Raw genomic sequence first — 22377 nt, forward strand, 5'->3', positions numbered from 1 at the left:
TTGGGCTGGGGGGTGTGTGGAGGAATGTCCATGGCAAAGTCCAGTCTATTTGTTTCACAGGTGCATTGTCCAAAGGGGCATAGGAAGTGGAGCAATTGCAATTTAAGGATGGACAGGGTGACAAAGTGGGACAGAAGGGTGACATTCAGGGGGTCCCATTTCCTGGTGGGGGTCTTGGCAATGTTCTCTGTCTTTTTCCTGGACCTCAGGGACCGTTTGCGGGGTGGTTCTCCATCTGCAGGGTGTGGGGTGCTGGTGTCCTGCTGTTCCTGTGGCAGTGCCTCCTGTCCACTAGGGCCAGCGGAGGTGGAGGTGGAGGGCTGTTCATCGTCCAGGCTAGTGTCAGGGGCCCCTTGTTGTGCCACTGTGTCCCTCCTGGTATTGAGAAGCTCTGCCAGCACCCCTGCAATGGAGACCAGGGTGGTGTTAATGGACTTCAAGTACACCCTGATCCTAAGGTAATGTTCCTCCTGCAGCCTCTGGGTCTCCTGAAACTTGGTCAGTACCATTGCCATCGTCTCCTGGGAATGACGGTAAGCTCCCATGATGTTGGAGAGTGCCTCATGGAGAGTGGGTTCCCTGGGCCTGTCCTCCCCATGTCACACAGCAGTCCGCCCAGCTTCCCTGTTATCCTGTGCCTCTGACCCCTGAACTGTGTGCCCACTGCCACTGCCCCCAGGTCCCTGATCGTCCTGTGTTAGTGGGGTTGCCTGGGTTCCCTGTAGTGGTGGACACACTGCTGATTTACGTGTCCTGGGGACAGAGGGATGGGCCTGCTGGGTGGGTGCTGTGGTGGTGTTTCCTGAGGGGGGAGGCATTGTGGTGGCTTGTGACAGTGGCAGGGGAACCGACTGGCCCAAGGTCCCAGATGGGCCAGGCTTGTCATCACTTTGGGCCTCTTCTGTGGGGGGACTGGATATGCCTTGCACCTCCTGTCCGGGGACATTTCGTAGGGGTCCTGTTGGGGTGTAAATGGATAATTATTGTATGTGTGTGTGCCATCGTGTGCAATGGGTGAGTGACCCTCTACTCCAGTGCTTGCATTATTGGCTTGGTCCTTGTGTGATTGGTGATTTTGGGGCATGAGTGAGTCTCTGTACTGGCCATGCTTGGGTGATGGGTGTCCATGCATTGGTGTTACATGCAGCGCTTTGTTTTGGGATGTGTGTGTTGTGTTGGTGGGGTATGTGTGGGTTTTGGGGTGATGGGTGTGAGGGTAAGGGTGGGAGTATGTGATGGCATGCAGGTGGGGTGGGGGGATAAGGTAGTAAAGATTTGCCTTCCCAGAGTCCAGTCCTCCTGCTACTCCTGCGAGGCCCTCAGGATGCGGTATTGCCAAGACTTGCTCCTCCCATGTTGTTAGTTGTGGGGGAGGAGGTGGTGGTCCACCACCAGTCCTCTGTACAGCAATCTGGTGTCTGGAGACCACGGAACGCATCTTCCCCCGTGGTCTTTCCACCTCTTCCTGATGTCATCCCGTGTTCTTGGATGCTGTCCCGCTGCGTTGACCCTGTCGACGATTCTGCACCATAGCTCCATATTCCTTGCAATGGATGTCTGCTGCACCTGTGATCCGAATAGCTGTGGCTCTACCCGGACGATTTCCTCCACCATGACCCTGATCTCCTCATCAGAGAACCTGGGGTGTCTTTGAGGTGCCATGATATGGTGTGGGTGATGTGTGAGGTGGTGTCTGTTGTGATGTGTGTGGGGATGTGTTGGTGTGTGTTGTTTGAGGTGCGTGGATGTTGTGTAAGTGATGGTGTTGTGTGTCTGTGGATGCTGGTGGTGTTTTAGGTAGTGTCTCTCTCTGGCCTGCTTTCAATTTTCTGGTAGTAAGGGTTTGTGGGTAATGTGGGTGTGTGTTTTATAGTGTTGTGGGTTTGTGGGTGTGGTGTGTGTATGTGTATCAGGTGTGTGTATTTCGAATTATCCAATGTGGTTGTGTTTTGTATATGTGTGTGTATTTTGAGCGCGGTGGTGTGTACCGCCAATGGTTTACCGCGGTTGAGAGACCGTCACGTTGATTCGTGGGTTGTGATAGTGTGGGCGTATTCTTGTTGGTGTGACGGTGTCGGTTTTGTTATCGCCAGTTCATCACTGACCTTTGGTGTGGCGGACTTGTGTGGGTGTCTGTATTGTGGCGGATTCTGGGCTGTGGGTCGTAATACCTGTAGCGGAATTCCGTGGCCGCAGCGGTATGTTGGTGGTCTTCTGCACGGCGGTAAGCGGGATTTACCGCCAGGGTTGTAATGAGGGCCAAAGTGACTAATGAGTCAGTGTCCGCAATCGTAGCACCTACTTGGCTGTGTGTACTTATCTAAGTAAGCTAGATCTGTATCTGGATGCCCCAATAATATAGAAGCGCATCCTGAAACGTTACAGAAGGTTAATCACCATGTTGTATAATCATTAAACTAAACGTTCCCAATCCTATCCATACGAGCCCTTACCTTCTATTTACTTCCTATAGTCTGTGAGTACATCAGAAAACATCAAAAGGGGAGAGCGATACTCCTCTCAGCGTTTTTATGCCCGCCTCCTCCAGTCATAAAAATTGAAAATGGACTAATCCTCGTATCACCCTTTTCCGCGTTTGCTAACAGTTACGAATACTGTTGTTAGCCCTCCGCCAATAAGCAAAATAAATGTATTTCCCTAGATCTGCGAGTACATCAGAAATCATCACAACGGAGAGCGTTTCTCCTCTCGGCGTTTTCAAGCCCTTCCCCTCTGGCCATAAACACTAAAAGCAGACTAATCTTGGTATCGCGCTTCTCTACGCTTGCTAAAATTCCCTAACACTCTCAATGGCATTTGCCAATAGGCAAAACAAATGGTTATATTCATAATCTTTAACCATATTTACAAGGTCAGTCTAATTTTCTTATTGATCATAACGGCGCATGTTCATAATTCTGAATCCTAAGTGGTGATCATTTCCCAATATTTAACCAGAATGTTTATATCTGTGTGCCATATCTATCTATAAAGAAAAATAATAGAAAATATAAGTTTGGATACCCACAATACATATCAAGTACTTATGAATTACTACAACTATATATTTTATTTGAGTTAATTCGGTCTAGAAATCTAGACCATTTAAAGTAACAAAGATAACAGTCATACATGATAGATAATATTTGTTAAAAAAACGTAATAGCAATATAAAAAACAATAATAATCAGGACAGTATAACAATAAAAACAACAGGACTAAGTATTTGATCATAGATAAAAAGTACAATAAATAAGACATGGCTAAAAATGTTAAGAGAAAAAAGATAAAAGCTAGGATATAACATTTTGTCTAACATACCAATGTGTGCAGTTATTTTCCCGTAAGACCTGGCCCTCGTCAATCCAAAAAACAAATAGAGTTCCCATTTAGATATAGGGTACTTTAACAGGAAGCCTATCAGATTTCAGCTAAAAAAAAAAAAAAAAAAAAGGCTCTATAAGCTTATACAATCTCTATTGTTCATATAGAGGGCAACAAGTTCCTACTAAAAATTCCTACTGATACTACTAGAAAATAACAGTTGAGACTCCTTCTGTCGACTAATGTCAGGATGGCTCACATGCCCTTTGATACAATAAGCCTACGCCGGATGTACCAGGCCTCCGATAAATATTTGGTAACTGTAATAGCTACCACAGAGGATGAGTCATATGTACAGATTCTGGTGGCGTTTGCTCTATCCTGTAATGACATGTTTTTGCAGAGGGGAATGATCCACCTCCCTCTGGGACACTTATACAAAGGGCAGAAAAATAGTATATGCTCTATTGTTTCTTTGCAATTTTGGCAAGAAATACATCTATCATTTGAAACAATGTTAGATGACCAGTGAGCCGTAAAACCATTAATAGGCAGTGTACCATATCTTAGTTGGAGGTATAAAGCACAGGCGTACGGAGGCATGGGAAGGTTCAAGAAGTTCTCAGCCCAGGGCTCGTGCTTGAATTGGAGAAATTCCATTGTTAGCCTGCCCGCCCCCTTTTGGTGCAAGGAGTCTTCATTAACTTTCTCCCAATATCTTTTTGTGACAAGTTTCCTTGCATTATCGGGGATTTGATCCGGATATTTCCAGTAGCAAGGAAAACCTATTTTGACCCAGGCAGATTTCATCTCCTTCAGCCATGGAATTTTCTCCAGTGCCTGGGGGCGGCTATGAGCTCTCTTATAGCCAGCCTATATGGTTCGAGTTCAACAGATTTCCATAAACGAATCCAATAGGAGAGAGGCCTTAGGGCCGCTGTGGTTTTAATACTGTTTAAACCTAGGTCAAGCCTTAGAGGGGTCATTGGTGAGCCCATACCTAACCGGGCAATTTGTCTAAGGAAATGATTTTCCTTGGTTTGCAGAGTATCGAGGTTTTTGTGGGACCCCCAAAGTTCCGCTCCATAAAGGGCCGCTGCTCTGATTTGGACATTGTAAATCTCCGCAAGTATGTTCAAGGGGGGACTCAGAGCCTTTCTCGATCTACGGACAAGGGCCCCGCCTCTCTGGCTTATAATGAGAGCCCCTTTGTCAATGGCTGCCTTCCATTTGCCTGTGGTCGATAGTCTGAAACCCAAATAATCGAACTCTTCTACTTTCTCCAATGGAATCGAGTTCATTTCTATACTAACGCGCAATCGTTTCTTGGAGGTGCTATATATCATAAGTTTTGTTTTCTTAATGTTTACGTCCAGACCATAGTCACTACAAAAAACACAGAATTGGTTGATCAGGTTTTGGATTCCCATTGGCGATTTGGATATCAAAATTGTATCATCTGCATATAGCAGACACAGGATTTTTTTCCCAACCAATTTAGGTGAATCATTTGTACAGTTCTCTAAATAGTGGATGCAATTATTGATATATAGCAAAAAAAGAGTGGGTGCCAGGACACATCCCTGTCTAACTCCTTTTTTAATAGCTACGGGTCAGTCAACTCGCCCCCCTGGCCACATCTAATTTGAGCGAAAGTATTTTCATGCAGTTGAGCAATGAGTTTCAGGAGACCAGATGGCACTCCCATATTTGATAATGTTGACCACAGCAGGTTCCTGGGGATCAAATCAAATGTGGCTCTGAGGTCTATGAAGACCACATAGAGATTACCCCTCCCCAGGTCAACATTCTTCCATTTTATTGACATGAATCTTAGGGCTTGGTCAACTGTACTCACTGCAGGTCTGAATCCTGCTTGTAGGTCAGAAAGAGCTTCAGACTCCATAATCCAATCCTCAAGATGGAGCAGAAGATGTTTTGCATAGATTTTTTGGGAGTTATCAAGGAGACTGATCGGACGATAATTGGCAGGGATATTCGGATTTCCTTTTTTAAAAATGGGTACTATTTCAGCCCCTTTCCAAGTGGGTGGAGCGGGGGCCCCTGCTGCAATTGCATTGCAGATAAGGTTGAGATATGGTGCCCATATATCTGGTCTTGATTTGTATAGATCGCCTGGAATCTTATCTGGGCCAGGGGCCTTTCCCCATTTCAATGAGTCTATTGCTGCTCTTGTTTCGGTTAGAGAGAATGTGATCAGGGTGGTCTCTTGGTTTATTGAGGCATCAGGGGCCCACAGAGATGCTTCAGATGGCCCTTCGTAGAGTTGCCCAAAGTGCTCTACCCATGATGCTGAGAGAATTGAGGAGCCAGGTGCGGCAGAGGAATTACTACAGTCATCAGTTATTAGTTTCCAGAACCTAGATGTGTTATTGGATTTAGCAGTCTCCAGAATAATAACCCATCTGGCCTCTTCCCAGCTTCTGCGTGCCTTGGAACATTCCTTCTTATAAACCTTTCTGGCTGTTCTTAACAGCCCAACATGGCCTTCTTTTATTGCTTCCAGGAGAGACAGTTGTGCTTCTCTGCAACAATTGTCAAACCAAGGAGCGCAGTGCTTTTTGTTAGGATTATTAAGAATCTTTTTTGTAAAAAGATGCTTTAAAGATTGAAAGAAATCAGTGTGGGCTGCTAAGAGTCTGTCACCCTCCCCATTCTCATTTAGCCGGATCATACACTCCATCTGGTTGGCAAGCAGGTTGTAAATAGATGCCAGGTGTTTAGGGGAAGAAATAACAGATTCCCATTTTAGGTTGCGTCTGTTATTAGTTAGGGCCAGCTGGGAGGCATGGATCTTAGAGTAGGGCACATTAAACGAAGGAAAAAGTCCTCTGGTCGATAAGATCAACGGGTCATGATCGCTCTCAATTTGCTTTTGGACCCTCATATCTAACATGTGGCTCCACAGTCGGATGTCAAGAAATATATAATCAATACGACTGCTGTGCCCTCCGCGCCTAAAGGTAGCTTGCAAATTTACATCCGAGCGCGAGCGACCGTTGCAGGCTCGGAGGCCATGGGCTAGTGTAATGTCGGCCAGTAAGCGCGCAGATTTGTTCAGCCTTGGTCTTTTGTTGGAGACTAGCTGAGGGATGCCCCAGTGGGCATCCTCTTCTTTACATATTCCTTGGACTAGAGGATTAGGTTCGAAAGTGACATTAAAATCCCCTCCAATCAAAACAAAGAAAGAAAACTGTCCAAAATGGACAGGACATCAGAATCAGGGTGGGAGCTCACATTCCTGTTATAGATATTAATTAAAAGTAAAGGTCTCTCTTCAGAAATCATTATTAATAGGACTTGCAAGTCAGGGCAACCCGTATCTATTTCTTCTATCTTGCACCTAAGAGAAGTATTGATCCACACAAGCAGCCCTCCCGAGGGTCTCCCAGAAGATGACTTGCGTGCTGGAACCCAATAGCTTTTAAAGCCTAGTCTATATTTGGGTTCTAATGCCCACGTTTCTTGGAAGAGGCAGATCAGGTGATCATCAATAAAATTGCCCCATCCTGGGCTTTGTAATTTGCTTTCCAACCCTGCTATATTCCAGCTGAGTACCTTATCGAGATCCTCTGTTTTTATGGACCCTGCTTTATTCTGAGGATATTTCCTACAGGGGGAGGAACTGCTGGCAACCATGCTATTTCCCTCAGGTATATTAGGACCAGTAGCTTTCTCGCTATGTGCCTTGTAAGCCTCGCTGGATATGACCCCAGTTATATTTAAATTTGGTAGGTTGGCCATACGGGTGGATCCCAGAATGTGTGGAACAATTGACAGGTACGGAATACATTCCTCGCTGGCTTGGCTCGTGGTACTTGTGGGTGATCCCTGATTAACGGGATCTGCCAAGGTCGAAGGGGCAACAGAGTTAGAGATGCTGAGGGCAGTAGGGTGAATGTCCTCAGCCTCACCATTGCTCGGAGCCACTTCCGAAAGGTCATCTCCTAGTCAGTCTGTCTCAGAAAGAGATGACGAGGGGCATCTAGGGCCAAGTGCAGGGATAGACTGTGTGTGGATAGCCGGGGGAGCCCCGTATAACGTTGGCAATTGTCTACTCCAAGCTGGCATGGGAGGTAGATAAAACACTTGTAGCCTGCAAAGAAAGACTTTTTCAATTATAGGATAAGGTCTATTAGCGTTTAAAAAGAGCCGTTGGACAAGGTCAGCAGAATTGAAGTTGATAACTATGCAGTCCCCTGAACCGATCTTCGCTAAGGAACCCACCCACCCTACCCTTCTCACCATCAGTATTGAGGGTGTCATGGAAAAAGCAAAGCCCGCATTCGCGTGCAACCAATGGATGACCTTGTTTTTAAGTTCGGTAAAAGATCCAGTGGAATGAGGTTTGAGTTCAGGAACATTCGATATAATGAGCACATAATGACATGATTCTGGTGGTAAATGGAGCACTTTTGGATCTAGCAGACCCCTGATCTTGTCACTCTTCTGGTGTTCTGTTTGCGGGTGCTCCCAAGTGGGGTTGCCATCTCATGGATTAGTTACTGAGTTATTCCATGGGGCGGTTCCTTTTGAAAGGGGAACTGAGACCATATGGGGCTTATTCATTAAAATACTAGCTGTTTTGACGGAGCTGGGCCAATCTTGGTTTAAAGAGGAAAAAGGGATTTTGGGTATTTGGCCAGTGGGTCTATTGGCAGTGATGAGGTCATGGTTGTGTGAGAAAGTAGCCTCTTTCTAGCCTTGTTACCCCCACTTTGGGCCTGTTTGTGAGTGTATGTCAGGGTGTTTTCACTGTCTCACTGGTATCCTGCTTGCCAGGGCCCAGGGCTCATAGTGAAAACCCTATGTTTTCAGTATGTTTGTTATGTGTCACTGGGACCCTGCTAGCGAGGACCCCAGTGCTCATAAGGTTGTGGCCTATATGTATGTGTTCCCTGTGTGATGCCTAACTGTCTCACTGAGGCTCTGCTAATCAGAACCTCAGTGGTTATGCTCTCTCATTTCTTTCAAATTGTCACTAACAGGCTAGTGACCAATTTTACCAATTTACATTGGCTTACTGGAACACCCTTATAATTCCCTAGTATATGGTACTGAGGTACCCAGGGTATTGGGGTTCCAGGAGATCCCTATGGGCTGCAGCATTTCTTTTGCCACCCATAGGGAGCTCTGACAATTCTTACACAGGCCTGCCACTGCAGCCTGAGTGAAATAACGTCCACGTTATTTCACAGCCATTTTACACTGCACTTAAGTAACTTATAAGTCACCTATATGTCTAACCTTTACCTGGTAAAGGTTGGGTGCTAAGTTACTTAGTGTGAGGGCACCCTGGCACTAGCCAAGGTGTCCCCACATTGTTCAGGGCCAATTCCCCGGACTTTGTGAGTGCGGGGACACCATTACACGCGTTCACTTCATATAGGTCACTACCTATATGTAGCTTCACAATGGTAACACCGAATATGGCCATGTAATATGTCTATGATCATGGAATTGCCCCCTCTATACCATCCTGGCATAGTTGGCACAATCCCATGATCCCAGTGGTCTGTAGCACAGACCCTGGTACTGCCAAACTGCCTTTCCGGGGTTTCACTGCAGCTGCTGCTGCTGCCAACCCCTCAGACAGGCATCTGCCCTCCTGGGGTCCAGTTAGGCCTGGCCCAGGATGGCAGAACAAAGGACTTCCTCTGAGAGAGGATGTTACACCCTCTCCCTTTGGAAAATGGTGTGAAGGCAGGGGAGGAGTAGCCTCCCCCAGCCTCTGGAAATGCTTTCATGGGCACTTTTGGTGCCCATTTCTGCATAAGCCAGTCTACACCGGTTCAGGGACCCCTTAGCCCTGCTCTGGCGCGAAACTGGACAAAGGAAAGGGGAGTGACCACTCCCCTGACCTGCACCTCCCCTGGGAGGTGTCCAGAGCTCCTCCAGTGTGCTCCAGACCTCTGCCATCTTGGAAACAGAGGTGCTGCTGGCACACTGGACTGCTCTGAGTGGCCAGTGCCACCAGGTGACGTCAGAGACTCCTTCTGATAGGCTCCTTCAGGTGTTGCTAGCCTATCCTCTCTCCTAGGTAGCCAAACCCTCTTTTCTGGCTATTTAGGGTCTCTGTCTCTGGGGAAACTTTAGATAACGAATGCAAGAGCTCATCCGAGTTCCTCTGCATCTCTCTCTTCACCTTCTGCCAAGGAATCGACTGCTGACCGCGCTGGAAGCCTGCAAAACTGCAACAAAGTAGCTAAGACGACTACTGCAACTCTGTAATGCTGATCCTGCCACCTTCTCAACTGTTTTCCTGGTGGTGCATGCTGTGGGAGTAGTCTGCCTCCTCTCTGCACTAGAAGCTCCGAAGAAATCTCCCGTGGGTCGACGGAATCTTCCCCCTGCAACCGCAGGCACCAAAAAGCTGCATTACCGGTCCCTTGGGTCTCCTCTCAGCATGACGAGCGAGGTCCCTTGAATCCAGCAACTCTGTCCAAGTGACTCCCACAGTCCAGTGACTCTTCAGTCCAAGTTTGGTGGAGGTAAGTCCTTGCCTCCCCACACCAGACTGCATTGTTGGTAACCGCAACTTTTGCAGCTACTCCGGCCCCTGTGCACTTCCGGCGGAAATCCTTTGTGCACAGCCAAGCCTGGGTCCACGGCACTCTAACCTGCATTGTACGACTTTCTAAGTTGGTCTCCGGCGACGTGGGACTCCTTTGTGTAACTTCGGGTGAGCACCATTTCACGCATCCTTGTAGTGCCTGTTTCTGGCATTTCTCTGGGTGCTACCTGCTGCTAAGAGGGTTCTTTGTCTTGCTCGATGTCCCCTCTACCTCCTGGTCTAATTTGCGACCTCCTGGTCCCTCCTGGGCCACAGCAGCATCCAAAAATGCTAACCGCACAATTTGCAGCTAGCAAGGCTTGTTGGCATTCTTTTGGCGGGAAAACACTTCTGCACAACTCTCCACGGCAAGTGGGATTTGTCCTCCAAAGGGGAAGTCTCTAGCCCTTTTCGTTCTTGCAGAAACCTCAGCTTCTTCTGTCCAGTAGAAGCTTCTTTGCACCCACAGCTGGCATTTCCTGGGCATCTGCCCATCTCCGACTTGCTTGTGACTTTTGGACTTGGTCCCCTTGTTCCACAGGTACCCAAGATTGGAAATCCATCGTTGTTGCATTGTTGGTTTGTGTCTTTCCTGCATTATTCCTCTAACACGACTTCTTTGTCCTTAGGGGAACTTTAGTGCACTTTGCACTCACTTTTCAGGGTCTTGGGGAGGGTTATTTTTCTAACTCTCACTATTTTCTAATAGTCCCAGCGACCCTCTACAAGGTCACATAGGTTTGGGGCCCATTCGTGGTTCGCATTCCACTTTTGGAGTATATGGTTTGTGTTGCCCCTATCCCTATGTGTCCCCATTGCATCCTATTGTAACTATACATAGTTTGCACTGTTTTCTAAGACTATACTGCATATTTTTGGTATTGTGTATATATATCTTGTGTATATTTCCTACCCTCTCACTGAGGGTACACTCTGAGATACTTTGGCATATTGTCATAAAAATGAAGGACCTTTATTTTTAGTATAACTGTGTATTGTGTTTTCTTATGATATTGTGCATATGACACTAAGTGGTACTGTAGTAGCTTCACACGTCTCCTAGTTCAGCCTAAGCTGCTCTGCTAAGCTACCATTATCTATCAGCCTAAGCTGCTAGACACCCTATACACTAATAAGGGATAACTGGGCCTGGTGCAAGGTGCAAGTACCCCTTGGTACTCACTACAAGCCAGTCCAGCCTCCTACAGGTTGGCAAGGGGATGGGATTGAATTTCTACGGGTGGAGCAATTTTTGGTGGCTGGCTATTAATAAGGCTTTCCAATTTGTCCTCAATTGATTGGAGGCGGGTTAAAATAGGAAGAAATAGTTTTGAAAGCTCATCTCTTATAAAATCCCTGGTGTACTCATTTACATGGCACTCATTTGTGTTGTGTAAGGGGATTAATACCGTATCCTTATTAGAAGATTGGGCCGAGTTAGAGGGGCTCAAAGTCCTGGATCGTTTGTTTTTAAAAGCGGGTTCCCTTCGTTTCCTTTTTCCTTTGGTATTAGAATCTGCTAAGGTAAGGGGGCCTTCATTTGACGGACGAGCCAGCAGAATTGGTGCAGCACGGGTGGTAATTACAATTGGGGTTTCATCCTGATTCTCCTGGGAGATTGTAGAGGGGGAGGGGAAAGGGGTAGTCAGTACAGACTGTAATTCTGTTCGCGGGGGGCTGTGGGGCTGAGCTATCATGAACTAGGCTGTTGGTTGAAGAAGGGGGGGCAGCTAAGCGTCGCTGCTCTAACTCTATTTCTTTTTCAAGTTCCCCAACAGCCTTTTGCAGAAAACCATGTAGAGTTTTGTTAGAGTGCTGCTTTCCTTCCAACCCACCCCCACGTCGTCGGCCCATTATTCTTTAAATCAGGGGCCTTTAGTGAGCCCCCGGCTTATAGAGGTGTGTAGGGCTTTGGGACCCAGCCTCTGTCACTATAGTGTGATTAATGAGCTTCTCAGACCCTACTGTTCACAAATCCCAGAGACAAGACCACAGTGAGATGCCCAAAGCGTATATATATAGCCTGGCCCAACCACTTATCGGGCACAGACAGGCGCAAAACGGGTAATGAATTTTGGGCTCCTGCCCTTGGGAGAAAAAGAATGGTGCCGCCTCCTTCCGCCCTCCAAGAAACGTAATTCAATACGCAGTTATATGATGAATTGAGGTAAATTCAACTGAGTACACAGAAAAACCTGCGAGTAACCAGTTTAGGTTGATAGTTTTCCACGTGCTTGATGGGGCCTGGGGCTCTATGGGAGGGCTGCCCATGCACCGAGCAGAGGAACTTAAGATCTCCTTCAGGCAGCCATGGACAAGTTAGCTGTCTGGCCCACGTCTTTTGGTAGATGTCAGGGGGGTGGCCCTGCCCTGCCTCTTCCTGACAATGACGGGCAAGGACGGGCCCGCCCTTGGCCCGGGCTTCGCCCGGGCGCCGCCCGCGCGCGTCCCGCGGGAGCGCGAAGTTATTTTAAAGGGCTCCTGCCCCGTGACACTCCTCCCAGCAGCAGCAGACAGCGCGTCCCGCGACGGCAGAAGCGCAAAATTATTTTAAAGGGCTCCTGCCCCGTGACACTCCTCCCAGCAGCAGCAGACAGCGATTCCCGCGACGGCGGGAGCGCGAAATTATTTTAAAGGGCTCCTGCCCCGTGACACTCCTCCCAGCAGCAGCAGCAGCAGACAGCGCTTCCCGCGACGGCGGGAGCGCAAAGTTATTTTAAAGGGCTCCTGCCCCGTGACACTCCTCCCAGCAGCAGCAGACAGCGCTTCCCGCGACGGCGGGAGCGCAAAGTTATTTTAAAGGGCTCCTGCCCCGTGACACTCCTCCCAGCAGCAGCAGACAGCGCTTCCCGCGACGGCGGGAGCGCGAAGTTATTTTAAAGGGCTCCTGCCCCGTGACACTCCTCCCAGCAGCAGCAGACAGCGCTTCCCGCGACGGCGGGAGCGCGAAATTATTTTAAAGGGCTCCTGCCCCGTGACACTCCTCCCAGCAGCAGCAGACAACTATATATTCCATTCCACAATCATTATACCATCCATGAGTTATATATGAAAGTTATATCCAATTGTGATTCGCCTCATATTTAAAGTGATCCGAATATATAAGATATTATTACCACATATGTATAAATCATAGTCCATAATCAAATCAATCAAAACCATATTTCTATCTATCCCCAAGAAAGTTTTCCAATTCATGATCAGAATTTAAACCATGCTCCACTGCCCCTAAGCGCATGATCCAAACGGATTCTGTCCTTCTTAACGTTAATTCCTTATTACCACCTCGTGGGTTTTTCTCACAGTATTCAAATCCCAAAGACTTCAAGTCTTTATGAACTTCCTGTACCCTACATGATCTCATATGTGAGGCTATGGGATAGCACTCATCCTCTTGTCTTATAGCTCTACAATGCTCTGAGATCCTCACCCTAAGGGGACGAATGGTGCTATCCACATATATCTTACCACATTTGCAAATTAACATATAAATTACATACTTAGTATCACAGTTAATGTGCGTTTGAATAGTATATTTACTGTTACCAAGTCCCTGGAAATCCTTCTCTGCATGCCATGCCCACCTACACATTGCTCAGCTACCACACTTATAAAAACCCAAATTGTGTAGGTTCAGCCAGTTCGGCTTAGTTTTTTCTTTTAAATAACTTGGACTAAGAATATTATTAAGTGTAGTTCCTCTTCTATAGGATACATCTGGTTTGTTAGTAATGTACTTCTTCAGGGTTTGACCTTGTAGTAGAACTGCCCAATGTTTTTTCATGATCTTAAGTAATAAGGCTGAGTTGTCCGTATAATCCAATACTATTCTTACCTTCCTTACATCATTATCCCCTTCTACCTCTTTCATTATTCTACAATGTGCCAATGTGTATGAGCGTGGTATCCTAGATGCTTTTAGCTGTGACTTTTTAACAATGTCTGCTGAATATCCCCTAGCAATAAGTCTCTGTCCCAGGAATTTTACTTGGGTGCTGCAGAAGATTCACCAAGATCCTGTTGCAAGGGTCTTGGTTAATGGTGTGTTAACCCACCCTTTTAAAATTCAAAGAGGAACCAAACAAGGATGTCTGTTGCCCCCATTACTTTTTAATATATATATATATAGTGCCCCTGACGTGTAAGCTTAGGAAGGACCAGAGGATACTCCTGTTTCAGTGTGGGAATCTGAGTAAAAAGATCTCCCTGTATGCGGACAAATTGTTTGTATACACAGCAGACTTGGGTCACGCATTGGTAGCACTGGAAGACCTCACAAAGGAGTTTGAGAAAATCAGTGGGTTTGCGGTTAACAATGAAAAATCTGAAGTTATGGTATGAAATTTGCGGGCAGTTAGGACTCCTGTTGAGAAAGAGGTGACTTATTTAGGGATCACAATAATCCAAGATATAAACAAAATTGCTGAAATTAATTTCAAGAAGGTTTTGAAAGAGTCCACCCAGTTAATGAAGAAATGGGTTAGTCTCCCCCTTACTATGAGAGGACAGATTAACTTAGTCAAGATGGTGATCCTGCCTAAGTTTCTATTTATATTTAATGCAATCCCTTTGTGGTTTGGAAAAGAATGATTGTGCAAACTTCAAGGAGAAATTAGCAGTTTTGTTTCGGCCTCAAAGAGGGTCCGCATTGCGTGGAAAAAGTTGAGATGAAGGCGAGAGAAAGTTGGGCTGGCTTTACTAGATATGCAGTATTATGCGTGGGGCCTTCTTTCTGAAGAATTCAAGGGAGTTAATGAAAGAGCCTGGGGAGTCTGAGAAAGGAAAAATCTTTAAAGTTATGATGAAAATAAACAATGTATCCCAGGAAGGTTTTTTATATAAGTTTGGTAATCCTACATTAAAAAAAAAAAAGATTTAAGGTGCTTTCGGACGCGGTAAAAATCTGGTGAAGTGTTATGAAAGCGACTAAGTTACCATACTATAGTATGTATGCGCCAATATGGAATTCTCCAAGCTCCCCTGAATGGACCAGGGATAAGTTGGCTCTTCCGTTGAGGGAGGCAGCTTTTTTGGATTGGGGCGCTTACTTAAGGATGGAGTTTGGTCACTTTCGAGTCCCTTAGCTGGGAAATGGGAGACAATCTTTCAAGGTTTAAATACCTGGCTGCAACATGTAAAGAAGGTGGGGATCTCAAATGATCTGGAAGAATGTCTACACCAAAGCTCCCCCCAAGTAAGGAGGTCACAAAATTGTACTGTCTGTTGGTAGAGGTCGTGGACGGAGAGTTCACCCTTCCGGAGGAGATCTGGGATATGATTTGCCAGGACAGCGGATAAGAGATCAATGACAAGTATCTAACACTCTTCTATACGATACAGTTTGGCCGGCGTCTTTAAGAAGGAATCATCTGTTTTCAATCCATAGGGCCTACTGGACTCTGGCAAAGTTATCTAAGATGGGGCATGGAACTACAATGACATGTAAGAAATGAGGGCTGCCTAGGGCAGGTGACCTGCATATGTTTTTGAGGTGCCCCCAGATTACCTGGTTTTGGAAGGAGATGGAGGATGTTATAGGGGACGTTTTTCCAATGGATTGTCAGGTAAGCCCCTCTTTAGTGATTTTTGGATCTCTGCAGAATCAGAACCAGCTGACAACTAAGAGTGACTCTGCAAAATTACTCTTTTATATGATTCTGTGGGCAGACGTGAAATCTGTAAGAAATTGGTGAGCTTTTGCCCCCGACAATACAGGAATGGAGGGAACCACTTCTCGATAATATAAATTTGGATGTCAAGAGGGGGCAAGGGCGCAGAAATTCTGTCCCCCTTTGAGAGTGTGGCTGGATAGAATCGAATAGGAGGTAACTGGTATTTGTTAAGAGGCCTGGCATTGTCCTACGATTATACTGCTTACTGACTCTTAAGGTTCTTTCGGTGGTCTCAAATCAGCTCACGATCATGAACTCAGCCCTAACCCGAGACTGGACACTCTCGCCAGAGAGTGGTATAGAGTGGAAGGTGGTCTCCCTGCATTCTGAGGGCTTCCCCCTTTGAGTTAGATTGTGATGGTAAATGAGGATAAAAAATAACTCATGGTAGTGTGACCTGAAGGGTTTGCTCATTAAAGGCATGTACAAGAAGTGCGTACTGGGTGCATTATGATTGGGCCACATCCTGCATAGTTTTTGGAGAACATGGACCTCATTTCAAGACATCTCAGCAACACCTTCTCCCCTTGTTCTTATTGAAGATTGCTGCACTCTATTCTTAAGAAGAACACTTAAATCAATGGATTTTGGGCACACAAAATCCTTTATGTTCTTTCTATACTAAGATCTATAGTTAATGTTACAAAACTCCATGGTCATTCCAGTAGAAGTGCTGAATTGGATGACTAAGTTGAGCCTTTGTAACAGTGGAATTGCCACATGTGTAACCCTTAAGAACACAGTTATACAAAACACTCATTACAGAGAACTGGGCATAGCCTTAATAAAATGTATGTCTCTGAAGGAGATGGACGTTTGATAGAGAGAGAGGGGCATATACCAAATGAGATACAATATCGCTTGTAAATTATGTAATCATCTGTCAAAACGTACGCAATGTCATGTAATGAAATGTATACTGCTCCTCTTTTCCTTCTTTATATTTTTTTCAGACAGTCAATTAAAAGACAAGCAACTAGGCAGTTCTATTTTGAAAAAAGCTAGCCAGAAGTCAGCCATTGCAACCAATGTAGCTTTGATTCCCTTCCCCAACTTCCATCACCCTTCCTTGCAACAGCATGTTTGACCTTTGTTCTTGTGAGGTAGGCAATACCTTTTTGGGAAAATGTTGATTTTTTTTGTTGCTTTGCAGGATACCTCATGCTGTTTAATGGCATTTTTGAGCACTCACCAATAGCATTCGTATTTATTATTCTGGGCTGTTCTGACCTATTTTTTAAACTGCATTTTCTTAGTAACGGTGATTGAAAATCAGTCAAGGGGCGGTTTTGTAAGCACTTAAAGGATTTAAGGGAGACAGAGGCAATTTCGAGATCATCTACAAGGTCAATTATATCTATTCAAACAAGTGTCGGCCCTGAGCCTTATCTTCTTTTTGTAAATCATCCATGGGAAAGAACATTTCATAAATTTAGCAATTCAGCCTGGGGTCCATTCGTACGCTGATTTGTTTTCCGCCTGGACAGTTTGATCCCAATAAGTTGGAGGTTTGTCCTTGCGACGGATATTCTCCCCAGACTCTGAAGCACATGATGTTGTTTTCCAAATTTTATGATGTTTTATACCCCTTTTAAAGTCGAGTGGTTTTCACCAGTTCCGGTCCGCATTTTTGTATTTAAAGTTATTACCAGATCAAGTCACAACAGTAAAGGAGCTTTATTGTGGAATAACATCATGAATGCCTAGTAGCCATTTGTAATTGTTGTAGCATTATACTTGGGTTGGGTAACAGACAGAGGGCAACCACTTTATAGTTAATATGGGTATTGTGATTATGAGGCTTTTTATGTATTTTTTTTTGTGGCATTGTTGAGGGTGAAATATGATGGTGTGCCCCCTTTTTAATAATTGTTATCTATGTATTGTCCATATGTGTGTTTTATCTCTTATAATGTTTAGTGTGATTTTATATATTTTGTATATCTTTTATAATTATGTCAAATAATGGATTAAAGATTTATTAATTCATTCATTCAAACAATACCTTTTATAAAGTGCTTTTGAATGGTGGAAAAAGAAGACTAAAGTGAAGGTGTCGGAAAAGCTTCAAATGATGAAATGGTGCCAAAGTTATCACTTACCAAACTGCAAGGAAGATATTCCACCCCAGGCTTTGAGAAAATCTCCATCTCCCAGGAGCTTTAGATCTGGAGTGCAAGGAGAATGGTCAGAAACCACCATATCTATGTCTCCACCATGTAGGGCTGCCCAAAGTTCATCCTGCAGGAAAGGGAACAATTAGGTAACACACTCAATCTCAATTAAAACAAAGTGATCAAGTGTTTCTCCATATGAGATTCCATGGCTGATGGGACTTTTTAAAATATTTGGGTATGCTTGTGTTGTCCTGGGCTCTGATCATCTGTTTCTCAGAGCATTGTAGGTAAACCAACTGAATTAACAACAGAGAAACCCTTAAAAGCATGCCCTAGGAGGTTTGCACACTAAAAGCACTACAAGAAGAGTGTATTGAGCACATATTATGACTTTGTCATATTCTGCATAATATTTGGGAAACATGTACTTAATTTCAAGACATCGCTGCAATTCCTTCTCTCCGTGTTCTTAATGAAAATTGCTGCACTGTTTTGGTTAGAATAAACACATTCATAAATGAATCATACACCACAAAAACGATATGCTCTTTCTATGCTAAGAGACATAGTACATGGTTTCAGCTACGGAACTCCATGCTCCACCAGCATCCTGATACTGTCTGACAAAATGCCGGAACTTTGGATGTTGCTTAACCATATTTGAGGACTGATCACAAAAGGTGTCTAAATAACACTTTTTGTGCTAACAGTTCAAATACTATGCACACATGCAGATGCTACCAGAAATGACTTACATCATTTTGGTGAATGTCTTCATTTTCAAAGGAATTTGGTATAAACAGATCGGGAGCATTGCCGTGGGCTTCAAATTTGGTCTTTTCTATGCTAACCTGTTTATGGGTTGGTTGAAACAGAGTATGTCTGGAGTACTGTGGATTCACAGCGCACAGAAAAGATCTAACTTTGAAGAAGATTTATGGATCGTGTTATTATGATATGGACATTGACTGAAATTAACCTGCTTCTCTCTCATGAGCATTTGAATCAAAACCAATGTAATATACAATTTCACATTCATATCAAATAAGAAAAGAATATCATTATTAGATGTTGAATTTTATTTTAAATACAATACCATAGAGAGTAAGATTTATAGCAAAAATGCGGTGCATATCTCTTTATGCATTTAGCTCACATCCCTAGAAACAATGTAGATCTATTCTACGTGGAGTGATGGTTGAACCTAGGAGAAACTGAAGTGCAGATTTAATACTGTAGGTAATATGATATTGAAATTTCAATAAAAGAGTTTATGATGATAATGCCATAGATAGATTCATAGACAAAGTATTGAGAATTGACAGGAAGACCAAACTGCCTGTGAAAGACATTTATTATAAGAATTCAAATATGTTATGAGGATGATTGATTACCAGATACAGTAGTGAGACATCAAAGTTTAGTCACATTCTGAAGTGACATTGTCACATTTTTATAGGGATCCACAAATTGATGAAATGATTAATCAGCATTGGAGCATTCCATTTTGCAATACTGTTAGAGATATCATAAACCCTAGATGTTGTACTGATGAGAAGACTGAATTCTGGATCGACTCACAAAATAAGTTATTCTATTAAAGTGGCTGGTGTTTGATTTGTAGGTTTGTCATAGTTAAATGTGAGACTTTCCAGTGCAATAAGAATAGACTGCACATCATTAGGACTATAGATTATTTGGCACTAATTAATTGGTATATGTGTGGTTGTTGAAAGTTGTAAGTTGGAAATACCATCAGGCCATTACAAGAAAGAAATGTTGAACACATAAGGGCAAAACATCAAACAGATGGATGGTATCCACTGAAAATATATCATCTTGATTTTGAAAACTTTGAAATAGACCTCAATGCCAGCTTTCATGCAGTACAACACATTAGAAGAATGCAGGAGAAGGAGATAGCAAATTGAGGGTACGTTTTGCATTATGAGCTGTAAAGCTGTAGAGAAAGACTAAACATCAAACATGAATATAATTACCTGTTAGGAGACTATTATGATGTTATTTACCTATTCAAAAATGTCTGTTAACTCATATTCGTATATGCTTAAGGGAAATTTGAATGCTTTTTCGGAGATAAAGAGACAACTATTATGAGACTACATTTATAAAAGTGGCTGTTGACTCCAATACTCCTTTGGTGTTTGGATAAATATGGAATTATAGTACTGTGTAATACAAAAGGCAAGTTTTGATTAATTATGTACTTTTTTTATTTATAAGATGCTACACAAGATATGATTGGTTACATATACAGGTTTATATATAAATGAAATATGAACAATGTAATATTTCCTAGCTACCGTGAACAAAATTTTCAATTCTATGAAGGATATGAAGGTGAGGATTATGTTTTACATTCTTTCTTTATCCAGCTCAGCATTCATTTTATTTAACTTGAACTTGAAAAATGAAGGACTACAAATCCCATGAGTCCAAGTATGAACTTTTCAGTCCACCAATCACATTGATTAGTCTCCAGATAATAATATAATTGAGGAACAGCACTTCCTCTTTCTGTGTGCAAAAAACTCCATAATATCATTCCTTTACTGATTATGTTATTTCTGTTCATCTCCGAGAAAGCCAAAATATACATTACCACATTTGATATACACTACTTCTTACCTAGGGTTCCCAGTATTATGGTATGTATTTTCTTAACATTTCGGTCTGTATTTATCCATATTTATTGTGTGGTTTGTGACTGGAGTCAAAAAGGTGCATTTCCATATTTATTTAACTTATAAACATGCACTCATACTTTGAGCCCTGTCACATTTTAGCAAATTCAGCAGCGAAACAAAGCAAAACACTACATCTACAGGAAAATATAATCAATTTACTATGGATATATTTTAACACAGGCCTGTAATTAAAGATATCTTAACCTGTTTTTTAACTCCCCATGCTGTCTATCTGCTTATATATTGTCTTGAAATTCACAACAGACAGCATGAAAAATCAATCCTTAGAAGCACAATTTTCTGTATTTTTCCACTTTTAAAAATAATCACATACAATAGCCAAATTGTTTTCTGCCTGTATTTCGCTGTAAACATCAGTAAAAATGGAAAACTGTGAGCCTTATTCTTAATATAATTAGCATTACCATATAATAAACACAAGAGAGAACAGGTAACCAAGCTTACTTATCCTAACAGGAGGAAAATGCATCAAATAATTTACAGGAAAGGTAGACACTTGCAATCACTTCTTTGGCAGGATAATCCTTGACTCCGAATCCTTAAAAGAATTTAAACTTTCCTTTACAGTAGCTAGAAAATTTAGGATTTTAAGTCTGGACCGGAGGCTTGGATTTTGCTTGTTTAAAGATCCCTGATTACCCACAATGCTGTCCCCTACGCCGGATAAAAGTAAACTTTCTAAAAGTTGATTTCCATAAGCAGTCAGCCACCCATATGATATTCTCCAAGCGCCCACCTATAGAAAAAAGAAATTGAAGTCATGGCTTACTGAATGGACAATGGACACAGAGGCATTGATGGTGGCCTCCATCATCACCCATTAAAATCAGCTGGAGATCGTGGGAAAGAACAGTTCCTTTAAAGGTTTATTCAGCAATTGGCTCGTGTCCACAGGTGGTCAAATATCCTCCATAAAATCTTCATCAACTTTGATACTATGAACCACATACAGTTTTGGGTGGTCCGGGATAGCCAGACAATTAACCATCCTAATATTGGGGTTGGTGGTGAGAGGCACAGTGAACATGATCCCCTCAGGAGTGAAATTTCTAGAAAAGATATGCAAAGACCTTACATCTGACGCCCTCTTCCATTAAAAACACAAAACATTGCAGGCTCTCCTGTTATCTCCTTCCTAAATAAAAGCCAGTTGTCTTGCCAGGATTCCAAGAGATGTGATATCACATTGACAGCCCAAAGTTGTGAATACTTATACACAGGGTGGGTTTGGACAGCCTGACCCCTCCGAGAAGGTGACAGACCAGGGGATCCACCCCCACCTGTATGCCGTTGAGTAGCTCGTGACCTGCTGAGATCGCTGACCTTACTGTGTTGATTGTGCAGTAAGCCAAACCATCTTGGGCCAGTTCTGAAAGGAAATTTAAAATATGGACCACACCAGCACCAAGAAGATCAATACTGTTTGTTGGTAGAATCTGCCCATGCTCTTCAATTGAGGTCCAAAGCCTGTTCTGATAGGCTTGGAATACCCTAGAATTTCTTGTAATCAGCCATTCCATCAGTTGGAGTAATCCATTTACTACCAGTGGTGTATATTTCCTATGACATCCATCAGAATGCTCAGACTCTGGGGAAGTTGGATTGGAGAATCCATCAAGAATTCCATTGAAAATTCCAGAAGAACTGGAAGCCACATTTGAGATCTTCAAACTGTGGTCACCGGTACAGATCTGCTGTCTAGCTCCTGACCTGCATGGTCAGCATTGCTATCATAGCAAATAGGGAAAAAACATATCCCCTGAGATGACTCCAGTTCTGCATGCAGGCATCTGCCACTAGTGCTAGAGGGTCTCCAACTAAAGAAAAGAGATAGTTGATGTCAAGGCATGGCTCAAAGAGGTCTACTTGACAGGGACCTCCCTTAGTTACGATCATATGGAATATGGTAGGATCCAGTTTCCAGATACTGTAATCCTTCAAGTCCCTTGAATTAAAGTCTG

At 43.7% G+C, this 22377-nt stretch overlaps 1 protein-coding gene across 1 annotated transcript in view; it reads right to left on the reverse strand.

Moving 5' to 3' along the window:
- Window positions 1–22377, reverse strand: part of LOC138266621 (allantoinase, mitochondrial-like) — a 1999095-nt gene that overhangs the window by 328783 nt on the left and 1647935 nt on the right. Inside the window, exon 9 of the mRNA XM_069215446.1 lies at window positions 17673–17811. Coding sequence (XP_069071547.1) covers window positions 17673–17811 — 139 coding nt within the window. The remainder of the gene's footprint in view (window positions 1–17672; window positions 17812–22377) is intronic.

Source organism: Pleurodeles waltl, chromosome 11 (genome assembly GCF_031143425.1).
Source record: "Pleurodeles waltl isolate 20211129_DDA chromosome 11, aPleWal1.hap1.20221129, whole genome shotgun sequence".
In the NCBI taxonomy this organism is placed as follows: domain Eukaryota; kingdom Metazoa; phylum Chordata; class Amphibia; order Caudata; family Salamandridae; genus Pleurodeles; species Pleurodeles waltl.